Source organism: Tamandua tetradactyla, chromosome 8 (genome assembly GCF_023851605.1).
Source record: "Tamandua tetradactyla isolate mTamTet1 chromosome 8, mTamTet1.pri, whole genome shotgun sequence".
In the NCBI taxonomy this organism is placed as follows: domain Eukaryota; kingdom Metazoa; phylum Chordata; class Mammalia; order Pilosa; family Myrmecophagidae; genus Tamandua; species Tamandua tetradactyla.
Genome location: NC_135334.1, coordinates 27,193,984 through 27,212,619, shown reverse-complemented (window position 1 = coordinate 27,212,619; position 18,636 = coordinate 27,193,984). Strand labels below are relative to the sequence as shown.

The 18,636-nt window shown below is 36.6% G+C and overlaps 1 protein-coding gene across 13 annotated transcripts in view; it reads right to left on the bottom strand.

Moving 5' to 3' along the window:
- Positions 1–660: 660 nt before the first annotated feature.
- The window catches only part of USP28 (ubiquitin specific peptidase 28), a 90,911-nt gene continuing 72,935 nt past the window's right edge, over positions 661–18,636 (bottom strand). For 3 of the 13 annotated variants that reach the window (XM_077112887.1, XM_077112889.1, XM_077112888.1), the window contains exons 11-22: positions 18,513–18,583; positions 16,950–17,178; positions 11,635–11,829; positions 10,955–11,094; positions 10,607–10,792; positions 8,978–9,073; positions 8,112–8,290; positions 7,912–7,990; positions 7,043–7,122; positions 6,354–6,477; positions 4,455–4,650; positions 661–3,362 (exon numbers count right to left, since the gene is read on the bottom strand). In XM_077112887.1, coding sequence (XP_076969002.1) covers positions 3,187–3,362; positions 4,455–4,650; positions 6,354–6,477; positions 7,043–7,122; positions 7,912–7,990; positions 8,112–8,290; positions 8,978–9,073; positions 10,607–10,792; positions 10,955–11,094; positions 11,635–11,829; positions 16,950–17,178; positions 18,513–18,583 — 1,751 coding nt within the window. In that variant the 3' untranslated portion in view covers positions 661–3,186. Of the gene's footprint in view, positions 3,363–4,454; positions 4,651–6,353; positions 6,478–7,042; positions 7,123–7,911; positions 7,991–8,111; positions 8,291–8,977; positions 9,074–10,606; positions 10,793–10,954; positions 11,095–11,634; positions 11,830–16,949; positions 17,179–18,480; positions 18,584–18,636 lie in introns of those variants that run through there. The other 10 variants (XM_077112890.1, XM_077112881.1, XM_077112880.1 and 7 more) reach the window with 10 other exon arrangements.

Here is an 18,636-nt window from a genome sequence, read left to right as displayed (position 1 = left end):
AAAAGCCAATTATCCAATTTATTTGAAAAGAGTAAGAGGCCCCTAAAAAGAAGAACGAAGTTGGAGGACTCACACTTCTTGAGTTTAAAGTACATTACAAAGCTACAGTGGTCAAAACAGCATGACACTGGCATTAAAGAGATATATTGACCAAATCTACAATTAAGAGTTCAGAAATAGACCCTCAGATGTATGAATAATTGACAACTGGCAAGGCTGCCAAGTCTGCTTAACTGGGACAGAACAGTCTCTTCAACAAATGGTGCTGGCAGAACTGGATATTCAATATGCAAAAGAATGAAACAGGACCCCTATCTCTTTGTTATACAAAGTTAACTTGAAATGGACCAAAGATGTAAGTTTAAAAGCCAGGACCATAAAACTTCTAGAAGGCAGGGAAGCATCTTCAAGATCATGTGTTAGACCCAAAGCACAAGCAATGAAAGAAAAAATAGATACATGGGACCTCCTCAAAATGAAAAACTTTTGTGCTTCCAAGGACTTTGTCATAACCCAATTAAACAATGGGCAAAAGACTTGAACATTTTTCCAAAGAGGAAATTCAAATGGCTAAAAAGCACAAGATGCTCAACATCACTAGGTATTAGGAATATGCAAATCAAAACCACATTGAGATATAATTTTGCACCTACTACAGTGGCCATTATTGAAAAAAAAAACAAAAACTATGTAAGTGTTGGAGAGGATGTGGAGAAATATTAACACTCATTCACTGCTGGTGGGAATATAAAATGGTGCAGTTGCTGTAGAAGACAGTCTGGTAGTTCCTCAAGAAGGTAAGTATAGAATTGCCATATGATCTGACAATCACACTGCTAGGTATATACCCAGAACTGAAAGAAGGGACTCAAACAGACATTTGCACACTCATGTTCATAGTGGCATTACTCAAAATTGGCAAATGACAGAAGCAACCCAAGTGCTCATAAACCAATGAATGGATAAACAAAATGTGTGTATATAATTACAATGGAATATTAGTCAGCTTTAAGAAGAAATGAAGTCCTGATGCACATAACAACACAGATGAACCTTGAGGTCAGAATGTTGAGTGAAAAAAGCCAGACACAAAAGGACAAATATTATATGATCTCACTAATATGAACTAATTACAGTAATCAAACACATAGAGTTGGAACCTAGAATGTAGGTTACCAAGAATTAGAATGGAGATAAAGAATGGGGACCTGATGCTTAATTTGTGCAGAATGTCTAATAAGGTTGATTGTGAATGTTTGGAAATGAATAGTGGTGATAGCATATTATCGTGAGTGTAATTAACAGTGCTGAATTATGGGTGTGAATGTAGATGAATATATTAGTACAATGAAAGCTAGGGGTGAAATGTGGGACTGTATTACACAGTGAACCCTGTTGGGGATGATGACTGTGGTTAATAGTACAAAAATAACAATATTCTTTCATGAATTATAACAAATACATGACACTATCACAAGGTGTTAATAATAGGGTGTATATGGGAAAAATATATCTAATGTAAACTATGGAATATAGTTAATAGTAGTATTTTAATATTCTTTAATCAATTGTAACCAAGGTACCACACTAATGCAGTGTCAACAATATGGGGGAATATGGGAACATTGTACTCTTTACATGATTTTTATGTAAATGTACAACCTCTCTAATTAAAAAAAAACAAACAAAAACCGACAATAATTTAAAAAACAGCATAATGCTAAGTGAGAGAAATGAGATGCAAAGTACTACATATTGTATGATCACATTTTTATAAAATGTAAACAGAAATACATTTATGGAGACAGAATTAGATAAGTGGTTATGGAGGGCTGGGGAAGGATAGAGGGGTCGAGAGGTGACTGCTAACCTCTGAGGTTTTTCTTTTTGGAGAACTGAAAATGTTCTAAAATTGATCATGGTGATGACTGCACAATTCTGTGTGATTTTTACTAAAAGCCACCAACTGTACACTTCAGATGGGCTGTATGATATGTGAATATATTTCAATAAAACTGCTAAAAATAAATAAATGAAGACAAATGTTTACCAAGTCCATCCATTTCCACAATGGAAAAAAAAATTAGGTAAAACAATAAAGGTCCTACTACACACCAAAGATAAAACAAATGCTTTTTATTGCACATTTATAAAATCTGCATAGTTATATCACGTGTTCTTCCCTCCCACAAGTCTCCCATTAATCCTTAAATTTAGTTAAAACATAATACCCAATGGAGAGTCTTTTAAAAATGGTCAAAAGGGATATTTCTCTTCCTACATATACATATAATTTTCTTTTTACAAATCCACATCTTGTATTTTTAAAAGCAAAAAAGGGATGGGGGATTAAAATGTTCTTTTGGGCCAGCAGCCTTAGACATCTGTTTTTGACAATTTTCAGATGTTAGAAAAATCTAACTAAATGGTTAACCATCAAAATGCTATGTTTAGTCAAGTTTCACAATGCTACTCTATATAAAGTCCTTAATGCTTTCCTTCTTTCACTCAGGACTGAGTATGAGGTTTTATGGTTTATTTAAAAATATAAAATAAAAGAAAGAGGGCGGGGAAAGAAAGGGAGGGAGGGAGAGAAAGAAAGAAGAGGCAGTTTCCTTTTGACTTTTCAGTTTCTTACTGCCAAGCAACCTTATATTCTACCCACATGTAAAAGGGCAGCAGTTCATCAGCAACCCATTTTGTCATCTCCTGTCAAAAACCAGTAAAATGTATATTTCTAAACTCCTGCAGTTAATAATTTTTAAATGTCACCTGTATTTGATAAAATAACTAGGAGTTCCGTTCATCTGGTTCAAGTTCTGATGAATCACTCTTCTATTCTGCTGTCAAAAACACTTATGCCTGAAGGATAATTTAAAAAGTGACAAAAGGCTTGGAAAAGCCCAAGCATTCTTGTAGGTACAAGAGGCATTTTAGGTCTTCTGGCATAATTCAGTACCTCAATACACTGGTTCCTGCCTTGTCTAGTAAAATAGCTTTTACAATTTTGTACCTAAAAAGTGCGATTTTATTTTTAACCCTTCTTTACACACACAGAATGGTTGGGGTCTGGATCCAAATCTTACTTGTCCACCTAATTCCTTTCCCAAGGTGTATACTGTGACAGCAGAATTCAGTGCATCCGGTAGGCAACCAGACCAGGATGGGCCTTGAACACATGGGGGCTTATTTCACCGTCACAGCTGAAACCCCTTGAATTGACTCCATGACCGCTGCAAATCGGCTACAAAGGTCATACGGAGAATTGGGTCGAATAGTTGGAGGCTCCTTCAAGACAATGATTTCTGCAGAGGGATCTAGAAGCCTGGGCAGAAACTCCCCTAAGCACAGCTGTAGATTTTCTGTGGAGGGAAAGTGGATGGTTATACTTACAGCTGAAAAATAATAAGCCTGCAAATCTATAAGAAGGCATTCAAACAGCCCACTACTCAACCTCCAGGATCAAAAGCATTATGCTAGCAAGTAAGCGATAAATAATGATCTCTTCAGGCTAAATCAAGAGCAAAGACTCACTTGCCAAATATACCAAAGCTTTACTTTAGGTCACTGCTTTAACTTATTTGATGTAAGGCAATATACTACTATATATTCACTTTCTTATAGACAGGTCTTCTAGTCAATCATCCTTTTAAAATTTGAAAAAATAGATGTGATAATTGTGCCATAAAGATAATGGAGTGATTTTCTTTCAAATGATTCAAATACACCAGTATGTACACATGGCACTAAGTAAACCTGTATATCACACATGTTCTAAATAAAAACTGAAGCCATTAAAAGGAAATAAATGGCTATTAGTAATAGAATTTTTTAGTAAGTGCTATGAACTCGAACACCTGAACAAGACAATAAAGTATCTTTCTACCAATGAGAAATAAAGAGGATTCTTTATTGGAGAATAAAGAATCTTTATTCTTTCCAAGTCTACCTCATTCAGCTAAAGATAAGTAGTTTTAGGTTCCTTCTCTTTCAACAAGCAAGGAGAATCCATGTATTAATTTATTATTCTTGGAAGTCACTGTAGTTAAGAATATTTTTATGTCGTTCTACTTCGAGTCACAGGTAAATCTAATTATAGCACCACTGGATAATCAAACTGCATAAAAAGATCTTGAATTTTTAAACTATAAGAGAATTCAGATAAAAAATATAAGTCTGAGGTTCCTGGAAAACAGCAATTTTTTCCAAAAAGGACTTGTTGGTTATATATGAAGATTCTTCAAAGCTACAGAGGAGACATGGGGAGAGTGAGAAGGGCAGAGGCTCAGACTCCCGACTCCTGTTTCTATAGCGCACATCTACTTAACTCAGTTGTAGGCTGGGGATTCCCATGACTTAAAAAGGTTTGGCAGCCAGAGCTCTCCAGTGAGACCCACTGTAATTTCTAGAATTCTCAAAACCCTTAGAAACTACTGAAAATGCAAACAACATACCTGCAATGTCCTGGCCAAGGTAAGAACACCAATGGTTTCTCATAACCTCAATAGCATCTAGGTCATCCTTGGAGATGTCATTATTAATGATGAGATGAATGCAGGGAATGATCAACTCATTCATAACATTAATACCCTCTGTTACAGAGTGGTCATCATTTGTTTCAAAGAGAGAAGCTGCTTTGGCATTCAGTTCCTAAAGGAAAAAAAGTGAAAAAACAAGTCTGAAAAGATAAATATCTATTTAACAAGATAACTAATATCTATTTAAGTTTTAATATTGGAATCATTTGGAGATTTTTAAAAACTATTGATATCTGGGTTCCCAACCTAATTATTCTGACTTAACTGGTATGCGGTGATATGAGTATCACGAGTTTTAATATCTGCCAAAGTGATTCTAATGTGGCAAAGTTGGGGACCCACTGGCCTCAACCACTACTTCAAAATCAAGGTTATGCTTAGTACCCGCTTCTACCAAAAGACCTACTTAATGGTTCTCAAGCTCCACTGAGTACCAGAATCATCAGCAGAGCAAAAAATGATGCCCACACCCCTCCCCGGAGATTCTGCTTTTAATTATTTGGGGAGGGTCCTGAGCATTGCAGTTTGGAAGCCCACCAGGTGATTTTTTTTTTTAAAGGAAAGACAGAGAGAAGGAAGGAAGGAAGGAAGAAAGGGAAACATTTTTAAACATTTTCTTGTTTTATTGTATTCTGTTTCTCCGTTTTTGTTACATGGGCTGGGGCCGGGAATCAAACCGAGGTCCTCCGGCATAGCAGGCAAGCACTTTGCCCGCTGAGCCACCGCGGCCCGCCCACCACCACCAGGTGATTTTGATGCACAGTGGGGACTGAGAGCCAGTGATCTAATGAATCAAAATCCCTATTACGGTATCTCTTTAGAAGCTGGCAGGATATTCAAAACGTAAACTTGTATTTGGTGATTTTAAAAAGAAATGGCTCTAATAAAATTCAGATCCAGCAAATCTATAAGGCTGTTTTCTCAGCTTCAAAGCAACCCTGCCACAACTACAAATGATACAGAAATCAAAGCAAAAATAAGAAAATGAAGCTTTTAGGATGAATAAATGCTATGACTTCATCGCCTCCATTTGGTATCAACAAGACAAAGGCAGTGGTGGAAATGCTGGCCTGAATGCTCCTGTGAAGTTCAAATCTGCTGGGCATAAGGGAAAACAAACACCAGCACATAATCTGAGAGCAAGCTGTCCCTTTATAGTTCTCCGAAAGAAGAGCACCTGTATAAAGCCTTGGGTAGGCAAAGGAGAGATGGGTCTGCCTTTCCACATGGCTGCCAAATGCAAAACAGGCCAAGGCAGATAAACAGCCTTCGTTGCTATGTGACAATGATATTAACAGAATGGCAGGGCCAATTCTTATGCTTCATTCCTTATTTAAAAATTGGGAGTTTTTTTTAGAAGTCACAAAAACTGTCACTACTAGCTTAACAGAGAACACTGAAAGAACAGTGAATTCCTTTATACACATTTATTAGATGCCTACTACCTGCCAGACATTGAGGAAAGAGCTAAATATTAAGAATATCTGTCTCAGGACCTCATGATCTAGCAGAAAGTAATGTAATATATGCTGCAATGCAGGCATACATAAAAAGCACACAGAAAGGGGTAGTGGGGACTCTCATTCTATTTTCTGCCAGAGGCTGAAGATCCATGTTCACATACAGGAATGTAAAAGAACCTGTTTCTATGGTAAAACAACTTTTGAGTTTGGAAGAAATCTAAAACCTGCTGGAGATAATTACTGTTTGGTTTTTTTTTTAAGTTTTGTTTCCTCATGGCTTCAGAAGACGGGGTAAACACAACAATTTTTTTTTTTTTTTTAATCTTGAGGCTTTACAACAAATAGTACAAACCAGAAGGCATTTTCGTCGGTATAAAGCAATCACAGATTCCTTCACTCCTCGTCGGGGGCCCTTCAGGAGCAGAGCTGCATTGCTCTGATAAGCATATACCAGATAGGAAAGCGCTTCTTGGTACCTTAGAAAATGGGAGGTAAACAACAGCTCAGTGTTCTTTCCCCAAATCAAGGGCCTAGACCTCACTGCTCCCCAATACAAGAGTCTACTTGGCTACAACTATGGAAAAGTCTTTAAAATGGAGGTAGCATATAGCAGGAAAAGCCTGAGAGCCTAAGATAGCAGCTAGTTCCAGCTCTCCTACAAACTGACCAAGACATGTGAGATAAATCATGAAACTTTCCCAGACCTCAGTCTGGGTCAGCTCTAAAACAAAGGAATAAAACAGATGCTCATTCATGTCCACGCCAACTCAAAAATTTATCATCTAAGTTCATCTTCAGTTATTACAAAGAAAGTGTGGCACAGTATAAATTTTTACTAATAGATCCATCATTAGCAGAAAGAGTAAAACAAATGTGTGATGTTCACAACCAAACTGAAGTGCAGCCCTGGGAACAGTGGGCACACTGGCTTATGTGACAAGGGAGGTGAGGCACAGCTGCAATCTTTAGTATTCCTGGGCAAGCACTGACAAGTATCAGTGTCCCAACCAATAATCTCTGTGCAGTGAAAGAACAACATACTTTCCTTTTTGGTATAGTTCCAGGCCAGTTAGGAGATACACAGACACCTTTCGAAACAAACTATAATCTTCATGCCACTTCTGAAAAAGAATGACTACCATTAATGGTTATGACCACAATAAACTATGTCAATGTTTCACTGCAGCAAGTTTTAAATTCAGCACAAATATTTACTGAAAGCATTTGGTCAGGCACAAAAATAAACACACAAGCTTGTCTCTGATGTCCTAAATTAATGTCTTAATTTTTCGATGTCCTTTTCCTCCACTAAGGAACAGAAATATTTATTTCACATGAGCTACAGAATTTATTATCTTAATGCCCAAAAACCTAAGTAAAAGTCATACAGCTCAGCGTAAATGAAAGACCTCTCAAATTCTGACAAAATCATTCAGATGTAACGAAGCAGGAGGACAAGGCTCACACAAAACAAGGCTCATACAAAACAATGTTCAAGCTCAATAGATGTGGTTGGCATACCACAGGTGGTATGTAACATCCTTTTAGGGAGAATGAGATAAATATTTTTAAAATTTAGACTTACATATGTATTTTAATACATATTAGAAAGCTCTATTAATTAAAAAAAGACAAAGCCCTGATTTCAAGAATTGTGTTGCCTGGGACTTGGCTAAAATATGTATTTAAGGGAAATTAAGTGTTGCTTCATGCTAAAAGAAGAATGGAACAAAAGAAGCCAGCTATCTTTAGGACAAGAAGGGATCATTTATTCATTCTTTTCCAGTTTGGGGAGGGGGGTGTAAGAAAAACAAGTTAGTCTGTGACTATACAAAATTATTATTTTGCCTCAGAAATTAATGTTTTTGCTTTATAAAAAAATATCCAGAGACTCAGAGAAAAGACTTCACCTTATACTCTTCCATATTCATATCATCTGGACCAATTTCCTTCAGTTTAGCTTGAGCCACCTTCATAATACTGATTGATCTGGGTGGGAAAAATTTCAGAAAGCAGTGAGAGGGTACAGTGCAAAGTTTTTCCATCAGAGGAGTCAGCCTAGCCAGACCATGAAGAGGGGGGGTGATTCACCTGGGAACTCCCTTCTCACCTTTCATCATAGCTCAGATTTTTATCTGCAAACTGTTCCAGAAGGGTCCGTTCTATTACCCTTTTTGGTGCTTCATTTTGGAAAAAGTAGACAAGGACATGTTGAAGTCGAGGATCACTGTGTGAGGTGGGGATCTCTTTGGCAAGCTGATAGAGCCTGGAGTATTCTTCATGGAATGCCTATCAGAGACAGAACTAATATTTAAAATAGGGTCCATGGTGAACCTTTGCATACAGAAATTGATGTTTAAGGGCAAGAGGTTCTCATGACTAAGAAGACCTCTAAGGAATAAGCCATAAAAGCTATAGAATCCTTAAATCATGCATTTCACAGGGAATGAAGTTTCTCTAGCATATGGCACCAAAGACATACTACACTCACAAGAAATTAATTTTTTCTCATAAAATTATAGGAAAAACAAATATTTAGTTTTGACTATTTCAGGCTCATGCTTGAGTACCACTAATCTGAATTTTAAATAGCCACATAAATATACTATCCAAGCATCTAAAAAAAAAAAAAGCCTGGACTACTTCCTTATATTATGGTCCCCAAAACTACAAAAATAAAACCTCATTCAGAGCTTTATTAACAGACATCTCCTAACAACAGAAAGCCCCCATAGGTTAGGTTAGGTATAATATAGACGGGACTGCTAACCAAGGCTGCAATAAGGCTAGGGGAAAAGGAGTGATCAGTTTCGTGGGACAGCTTGCTCACCAGTTGGACAGGAAAGGGAGAAAACCAGTTTTAGGGTTCATTTCAATGAAAGACAATTTTTAACTCCATTTTTTCCCCATCTTATAGAATTACTGCCCCAGTGTTATGACAATTGTGTTACAAAAATTAAAAATTTAAAAAGATACCTTAATAAGCCCTGCTTCAGACCCATCTCGGTCAAAGGTCTGACGGGCTTTAGCTATGGCCAGGATGACCCCTTGCATGGCAGGGCTCAGCATCACCTACCACAAGAGGGCACAAAACACAGAGAAAAAAAGGACAGAAGAAAAGTTCAAAAGAATACTGTATGAAAGAAAGGGAAACAGATTACTGAAGGGAAGCAGAGCAGTGTGCTCCCTGGCCAGCATTTACTGCAAGTCAAGTTTCACACACATATCCTACATGCACCCCTGTGCCTCTACATAATATCAAGACCTTGCCCAAGACAAGTTATTCCCATACAGTCTCTCTAACTTAGCAGTATGAAAAGAGATGTACATCTAAAATACTTCCAAAAGGGCACTGCTAAAGAATCAAAAGGGGAAGGCACTGAGGTGAGAATTCCAATTCAGTAGCATAAGTGGAGTGCATATCCTGAATACACAATTATTTCAGAGTTTTACTAGGATGAATGTACAATTACAACAATCTGGAAACTAGAGACTAAACAAATATGACTCTATATAATGGAATCCAAACCTCTCAATGATTTAAAAAAAAGATACCCCATAGGAAAGAACAGAAGTCTGAGGAACTCTGCATGACTATTTAAGTACAGTGATAACAAAAAAGGAAACAGTTAATGCATAAAAGGATTTCTGTTTGGGGTGAAGGGAAAGTTATAGTAATGGACAGTAATGAGTGTACTGCAATATTGCATGTGTCATTAATCCTACTCGATGGTATTCTTGGGAGTGGTTGGGATGGGAAAGTTTACGTTTCCACAATTAAAAAAAAAAAAAGAAAGAGCAACTAGAGCAACTAAAGAGACAATGAGAAGTAAATGTATACACGATGTAGGAAGGGATCTAATATTGGAGAAAAGGTTCAAAAGGACATTAATGAGATATATGGGGAAAAAAAACCCTAAATACAGACTGTAAGCTTTATATTAATGTTTATTTCTTGAACATGACTTGCACTTACGATGGTTACATAAGTCAATATTCTTAGGAAATGTACATGGAAATTTTAAATGTTCAAAGAGCAAGAAATATGCAAACTGCTCTCAAATGTTCAGAAAATAGGTAGACAGATGGACAGAACAATATGGCATATGAAACAAAATGTTAAAATTGGTAGATCTGGGTATGGGGTGGGTGGGAGTATTTTGGAATTATCTGTATAGAGTTTGCATTATTTTTACAACTGGCCTCTAAGTTTGAAATTATTTCTAAGCAAAAAGTTTAAACTAAAAAGGTAGTTGGCTAGATAATGAACACTTTGGGGTTCATTATAAAAACAACCTCAACTTCAAATCACAGGTTTTGCTCATAATTGAAAACACCTTTTTGTGCCATCAAGCCTCTGCACTGGCCCCCATGAGTATATGCTTAGTGTAGATATACACTAGAGAAGTGTACAATGCGAGCAAAGGTATCTTTTAAAGAATGCTAACTAAGGCAAAAACCACACTGTTGGCCCTCTTGTCCGTTATTTGTTTCAGTGAGAAAATATAAGCTATTGCCAAATACCTTTAAAAAGTATATTTCGTCACATGCGAGGGAAATATAAGACTGACAACAAACAGCTAAATCCTGCACTCATCGCTGTACCTCCTCATCATATCCATCTGCATCAGATCTAACCAGAATCGTTCCCACACTGGGAATCTCGACTTCAGAGACCTCAGAATTAGGCTGGGCAGCAGACTCTGCATCATTAGCCTTTTGGGGCTGTTCTGACTGTTCTGCAAAGTTTGTTTCCTGGGGCAGGGGCTTCTTGGGTTCAGCTTCCTTAAGCTGTGGCAGCAGAATGGGGAGAAAGTAAGAAAAAACAGGAGAAATAAAGAGGGGTTGGTTAAATGTAGCAGAGAAATAGAATAATAGAAATGTGAGAAAAACTGTGGCAATAATTGTCGAAAGCCTGAACCTCTTGAATTTAGGTTTCTAAGCTATTCTCACCTCACTCAATGCTGCCTCTACCCCACTCTTCTCATAAGCACGTGCTGTGTTTGCAATAGCCTGGGCAGTCTGTTCCTTGACAATCACAGCATGCTCTGATGACAGACAGCGAACCCCATGAGAAGAAGCTACTGGAGGCTCTGAAAAAGAATTGTAGAAAGGTGTTAGCAGCTGATGGATGATAAAGCCCAAAACACTTTAATAAAAAGCAAGTAGGGTGGATATACAACCATTAATAACCATTCTACCAGATTAAAAAAAAAAATCTATGCAAATTTCCCTAGAAACTAGTGACTAGATGAAATGGCTACTTTAGCAAGAACCCACTGATGATTTTATGAAGATAATTCTGCTTACAACTTTGTTATATTTCTGATGCCAAGAAGCTTCCTATAAATAACCCAATATTACGATCATCTTTGGAAAACAGTTTGCATTAAGTATATATATATTAATCTTATATTATCGCTTCTCCTATAACCTGAGTATTGAGCAAAAATTACAAACATAATGAAATTTTAAAACCGTAAGTTATTCCATTAGGTTGTGTAATACAACTATATTTAAAATATATTGTGAAGACTGTGCCTTCATTTAGTTGGCTGGAGTGTAAAGGACTAGCTTAGGAAGCACAGCATGAATGTTATTAGATCACAGGCATAAATGTCCTTCTCAGATACCTTGTGATGTAGAGAAATCCTGTGACGATGAACTGGTGGAGGATTCCATTTGAGGGATTTTGCAAGACTGCTCTTCCTCCCACTCCTCTACTTCCTGCTCAAACCTCCAGTTATCTTCTTGAATGTAATGCTTCAGTTCAACAGACAGGGCATCCATTTCTCCTAACATTTGATCTGATTCATTTGGAGCTGCCTCTGAGGAAGAACAGAGATGGAGTTAAAATGCAGTACCATTGAATTATGATACTTATGCCTGACCCCATGGGAGCACTACTTTAGGGCATTTACACCATGATGGAGGACATGGTGAGCCCCAGCACAGCTCCGGAAGTGCACCATTTACCATGAATTCCCTGTCAACGGTACCTCCCAAAGACCACAAGAAGTTTGCTTTCTGGAGTTGGGCTATTAGTTGTCCTAACAGACTGGAGGTAGAAAAGAGAAGGTAATCTTAGAATGAGTATGAAAAAAATGAACTGAAAATAGCCAGTTGAAGGGAACGGGGGGAGGGGGAAGGCCTTCCACAGGGGAGATTCAGTGAGTACAAAAATTTCCATAGATCAAGGAAGGCTTGAGTCAGATCATTTGTGACATAAGTGGGTTCAGACTTTGACTTCACAGTGAAGGGAAGATAATGAGGGGTATTTAAATGTTTAGTGTGGGAGTAACAAAATCCGGATTTGCATTTTAAGGGACTGGACTGTATCATTGGTGAGAAAAAAATAAATAAACTATTTAGGCTTTTGTGTAGCCAGAGGAGATATTAAGACGATTCAAATGAACAGGGGTGTGATCCAGGAAAAAGGTCACTGGAACACAAAAGGTTCTTCCTAGAAAGGAAGAAAATCACTTTGTCTTTTTTCTTTCTACTAACTAAAATGACATCCATACATGCATTATCCATCAGAAATATTAACATAATACTAAGAGTCATAGCATATATCAATAACATAATAATGCATAACTTGCATTTTAGTAACAGGCACTCAGTACATATCTGTTGAATGAATGAATGATAGAGTAAGGATTTGGAATAAGGGCCAATCACTGGCAAAGTAGCAAGGATGCAGAAAACAGGAAGCCATCAGATACAATGGTAATTTCAAGATAAACAGTTTTATCAATTTAGCCACTGTATCCATTATTAATAAAAACGTCCATCTCAGGAGGGTAAGAGATGAATTCTAAGATTTATACGCATCAAGTTTCACAAAATTTAGTGCCATCAGAAAGCAATTTAATACAATGGTTAGATAGTCAATAATACCCAGCTCATTAAAAGCTATGATGGAAAAAATGGCAAGTTTATAAGGACATATTAAATTTCATTTCTAACTCTGACCAAAACAAAATAAAAACAAAAAACCTATAGCAGAAAAACACATCCACTTACTAGTTGCCATTAAGAACCTAGCTAGGGTCCATCGATTTTATTTTCTCAACCAATTTCTGGTTTTGTTGATTTTCGATTGTTTTCATGTTCTCAATTTCATTAATTTCTGCCCTAATCTTTATTATTTCTTTCCTTGTGTTTGATTTGGAGTTACTTTGCTATTCTTCCAAGTGAAGAGTTAATTCTTTGAGTTTTGCTTTCTTCTGTTTTGATATAGGCATTTAAGGCAATAAATTTCACTCTTAGCACTGTCTTTGCTGCATCCCATAAGTTTTAATATGTTGTGTTTTCATTGTCATTTGCCTCAAGTTATTTACTGATTTCTCTTGTAATTCCTTCCTTGACCCACTGGTTAGTTAAGAATGTGTTGCTAAGCCTCCATATATTTGTGAATTTTCTGGCCCTCTGCCTGTAATTGATTTCCAACTTCATTCCATTATGATCTGAGAAAGTGTTTTGCATGATTTCAATCTTTCTAAACTTATTGAGACTTGCTTTGTGACCCAGCATATGGTCTATCCTTGAGAATAATCCATGAGTACTTGAGAAAAATGTGTGTACTGCTGTTGTGAGGTATAAAGTTCTGTAAATATCTTTTAAGTCTAGTTCATTTACTGTATTATTCAAATTCTATTTCTTTACTGATCCTCTATCTAGATGTTCTATCCATTGACGAGAGCAGGGAATTGAAGTCTCCAACTATTATAGTAGAAGTTTCTATTTCTCCCTTCAGTATTGTGCTTGCCTCATGTACTTTGGCGCACTCTGGTTCCATGCACAAATATTTATGATTATTACGTTTTCTTGTTGAATTGTTCCTTTTATTATACATAGTGCCCTTTTTTTCTCTTAAATTGTTTTACATTTGAACTCTAATTTGTAGGATATTAGTATAGTTACTCCTGCTCTTCTCTGATTATCGTTTGCATGCAATATCTTTTCCCAACCTTTCACTTTTAACCTATTTTTGTCCTTGGGTCTAGAATGAGTCTCCTGTAGACAGTATATAGATAGGTCCTATTTTTTTAAGCCATTCTGCCAGTCTACATCATTTGATAGGGAAGTTTAATCCACTAGCATTTAGTATTATTACTATGAAGGCAATACTTTCTTCTACTATTTTGTCTTTTACTTTTTATATGTCATATTAATTTTTTTTTCTTTTTTTTACCTTTACTGATAGTCTTCATTCTATACTCTTCTCCAAACCTCTCTCTCCTGCCTTTTCCTAACTGCCTGTAGTGTTTCCTTTAGTGTTTCTTGCAGAACCAATCTCTTGGTCACAAATATTCTCAGTGACTGTTTGAAAATATTTTAATCTCTCCTTCATTTTTTTTGGGGGGGGACTGCATGGAAAGTGAGCAATCTCCTCCTCATTTCTGACAGAATTCTTGGTTGGCAGTATTTCTCTTTTAGAACCTTAAATATATCATACCACTGCCTTCCCACCTCCATGGTTTCTACTGAGAAATCCATAGTCTTATTGGCCTTCCCTTGTAGGTGATGGATTGCTTTTCTCTCACTGCTTTCAAAATTTTTTCTTTGTCTTTGACATCTGACAATCTGATTAATAAGTATCTTGGAGTATGTCTATTTAGATCTATTCTGTTTTTGTATGCTGCACTTCTTGCATCTGTAATTTTATGTGTTTCATGAGATGGGAAATTTTCAGTGATTATTTCTTCCATTAGTCTTAGTCTTTTTCCTCCTTTTCCTTTCTCTTCTCCTTTTGGAACACCCACAACACGTATATTCATGTACTTCATGTTGTCATTCAATTCCCTGAATAAATATGAGACCCTGTTCATATTTTTCCATTTTTTCCCCTATATTTTCTTTTGTGTATCAGATTTCAGATGTCCAGTCCTCCAGTTCACTAATCCTTCCTTGTGCCTTGTCAAATCTAATGTTGTAGGTTTCCATTTTTTTTTCATCTCTACTGTGCTTTTCATTCCCATATGTTCTCTGATTTGTTTTCTCAACCTTTCAATTTCTTTTTGTTCACCCAATGCCTTATATCCTCCTTAACTCAATGATTTGATTTTTGATGAGATTTTCCATATCTGTTTGAACATCCTGAAATAGTTGTTTCAACTCCTGTATTTCACCTGAATTGTTGGTTTGTTTTTTCAACTGGGCCATATCTTTGATTTTCCTAATATGACTTGTATTTCTTGCTGGCATCTAGGCATTTGATTTCCTTAATTAGTTTATTCTGGAGGTTGTTTTCACTTTTACGTAGGACTTTCTTGATGGATGGCTTTCTTCTTGATCTGTTCTTCGACATTCAGTTCAACTTATTCTAGACCCCAGCATAGGTTCTGTTTAACTGGTCAGAATTTTTTAGTTCTTGTTTTTCTGTTTCTCGTCTTGCCTATATGGAGCCTTTTTTTTTTTTTTTTTTGAGGAGGGTCTCCTCAGATATTACAGACCTCAATCAGATTTTCCCAGACTGGACTGGACTAGCTTCCTCTCAGAAGAAAAAGATGCCAGCATCAGTTTTCCCTGAGGATGAGATCCATCCACGAGGTTGTCAGAATGAGTCCTTAGGGAAGCAGCCTGCCGTGCCCACGGGGGAGGGACACTGGCCTCTGCAGCTTGGGGGACTTACAGTTCTGTGTGGGATCTCATCTGGTCCACCTGGTCCAGACTGGCGTACGGTGTGTGTCCAGTCACTGACGTGGCCCCAGCAGTTGTTCTGTACTGTCCCTGGCTATTTACTTGCTGCTCTGAAGGACAAACTAAATTCCACACCTCACTAAGCCACCATGTTGCCCCTGATATGTGATTTTTTTAAAAACTTACATATTATAGTAAAGTTTGAATAGCCTTCCATGATCTTAAACTGTGAAATGCTGATCACAGGACCTCACATGGAAAATAAGAAAGGAAAAGAGAGAGAATAATGTAAATTGAAAACAACCCAGAATTTGAAGTCAGACTGAATTTGAATATTGGGCCTGCCGTTTATTTACTAGCTGTATGATTCTGGATGAGTGGAGAACCACTTGGAGCCTGTTACCCAGCTATAAAGTGTGAATAAGAATTTCTTTCCTGCTTACCTCCTTTTTGGAGTTATAAGTTATTAGAGAAATAAAGTTGAAAGCATGCTGTAAGGTGTAAAGTACTAATATAAACTGATGATTATCATAGCTCTCAGCATTAGCAATTAGCATTATGAGGAGTATGAAGCATTAGGAAATAGTTTTTAAAATTTAGCTATTCTGCAAAGGGTATTAAAATGTGTGAATAAGGACATCACTTGAAAAGCAAAAAACTAATGATAAAAAAGTTTTTATCTGGGCAGGCCACAGTGGCTCAGCAGGTAAGAGTGTTTGCCTTCCAGGCCCGAGGACCTGGGTTTGATTCCCGGTGCCCGCCCATGTAAAAAAAAAAAAAAGTTTTTATCTGGTTAAATCAATTATAGCATACTGATGCAATGGATTATGTAGTTGTTAAAATAATGAATTCGTTCTACTTAAGAATATATAGATTGCTAAAATATATGATTAATGAAAAAACTAGATGCAGAATAGAATATAAAAATATCCCACTTGGGGAAAAAATGGAGGGAGGGAGATATAGATAAATCTATCTATAGATAAAGAAAATCTATGCATACCACATTTGAAGACTACATAAGAAATCTAACAGTGGGTATCTCTTAGGGCACTGGACCAGGGGTAAGGATGGAACTAAGAAAGCAAACTAATTTCTCCTTTTTATTCCTTTTGTACTGTTTGTATTTTTAAAGATATATTACTTTATAATAATAATTATAACGAAGTGTAGTTTAAATTCTTAAAAGGGTACAAGACTTCCTTTCCCTAGGAAGTACACATTTCCCCACATTCCCACATCTCTGGGTTCTGCTAAGATATATAAAAATACACACACACACACACTGCTAACACAGTTTTACCTGCATTGAAGTGGGGTAGCTTGTCATTAATGTATATCAGACAGTAAGCACTAACATTTCTCAGGCCCCCATAGGAATCTCTTTCAAGTTCTTCCCAGGAGGATTCGGTAACAGAGATATCATTGTACTTGAGCCAAATTTGTCGGGGTTGATTATAGATATAGGCCCAGTAGTGTCCAGCATTTGCTTGTCCTTCATGAACAAGAACTGCATGCAAGCGATAAGGCACCTGCAAGACAGAAGGTATATTCCCAAGTTAGGTTAAGCAAAATAACCTGACAGAATTTAGGATATTAAAATTGAAAATCATTCCCAACTATAAGACATAGGAAAACTGACTATTTATATATGGTTTCAAATGGTTTTTACATAAAAACATCTTGTTAATTCAAAATAAACTAACAAAAATAGAACAATTTAGGCCACTGGAATCTATCACTTTTGTCTTGGTTCCCAAACCTTCAAAATGAACTAGACGACCTCTCTGAAGACGTATTTCAACTCCAAACTCCTATATTATACATCTAAAACCAAAGACAACCTAAATTTATTTCTCTTCCGATTCCAAGCTCAATTTATTTCAAACCATCCACTCTGAGAAAATGTTTGCCATGTTTGGGACCTACAACAAGTTCAGCAGCCATCTTGTTCAATGTCTAGTTTACTTGGTACAAATATTTAAGTTAGCACATTTCATTACAAATGAATCATATACTTCCTATATTTCTTCTTGTGAGTGATTATCCATATATCTGGGCTCAAGACCCTTTTAACTATACACTTATTTGTCTTAACATTTGAAAAGGACTTTTTTGTTCAACATGGAGAAAACAGAGCAATGCTTAAGTGCTTAGTGAATATTGGTGAAAGACAGGAATACCAGACCATAGAATCAAATTAAACTTACATTTGATCTGCACCTTGACATGTTTTACCTAGGATACACAAGGCGCATTTTTGCGGTTCAGCAGAATCGTGCCTCAATACCATTTAAGAAACAAAGTTCTACCCCTACGGTCATTCTGTCCATCTATGAAAAGGCCACTGCTAAGTTGGGCCGCTGACTGGGAATTCTTTTTCCCTCTGTTCCCAGAATGTTATTCTCAACAAAAATTTAAATAGGTAATAAGAATTTCTACCATGCCTACCTTCCGTTTGGAGTTTTAAGTTATTAAAGAAACGAAGCTTGAGAGCATGCTGCTAAATGAAGGATCAAAAGAAATAATGGTACTCTGGAAAGAATCGATAACTGGCCACCAGTTAAATGACCATTTTTGAGATATTTTCATTAATATTTGAGAGTAAACCTTTCTACTATATGAAAAAATACCATATAACAAAATCAAAACCAACATGTTCTAAGTTCTATTGTTGGTATTGCTTTCATCGGCATAAAAAAAGAGAGAGAGAGCAGTATCTATTTCTATGTGAAGTGTACTCTCATATATTAGGGAGATTACCATTCAGCTTCAAAGAAATACTATCAAATTTTCTATTTTTTTAATCTGTCATTAGCACCAGTAGAACATGCCTTGACTACTTTCCCATCAATTTTCATTCTACCTGACGAAGGAGAGGATCACAGTACATCTGCTCAATAGTCTGGGTAGTGCTTGTAATACAATTCTTTAAATCTGTTTAAAAAAAAACAGTTAAAGTTAAAATGATCTCATTCCACATCACATAG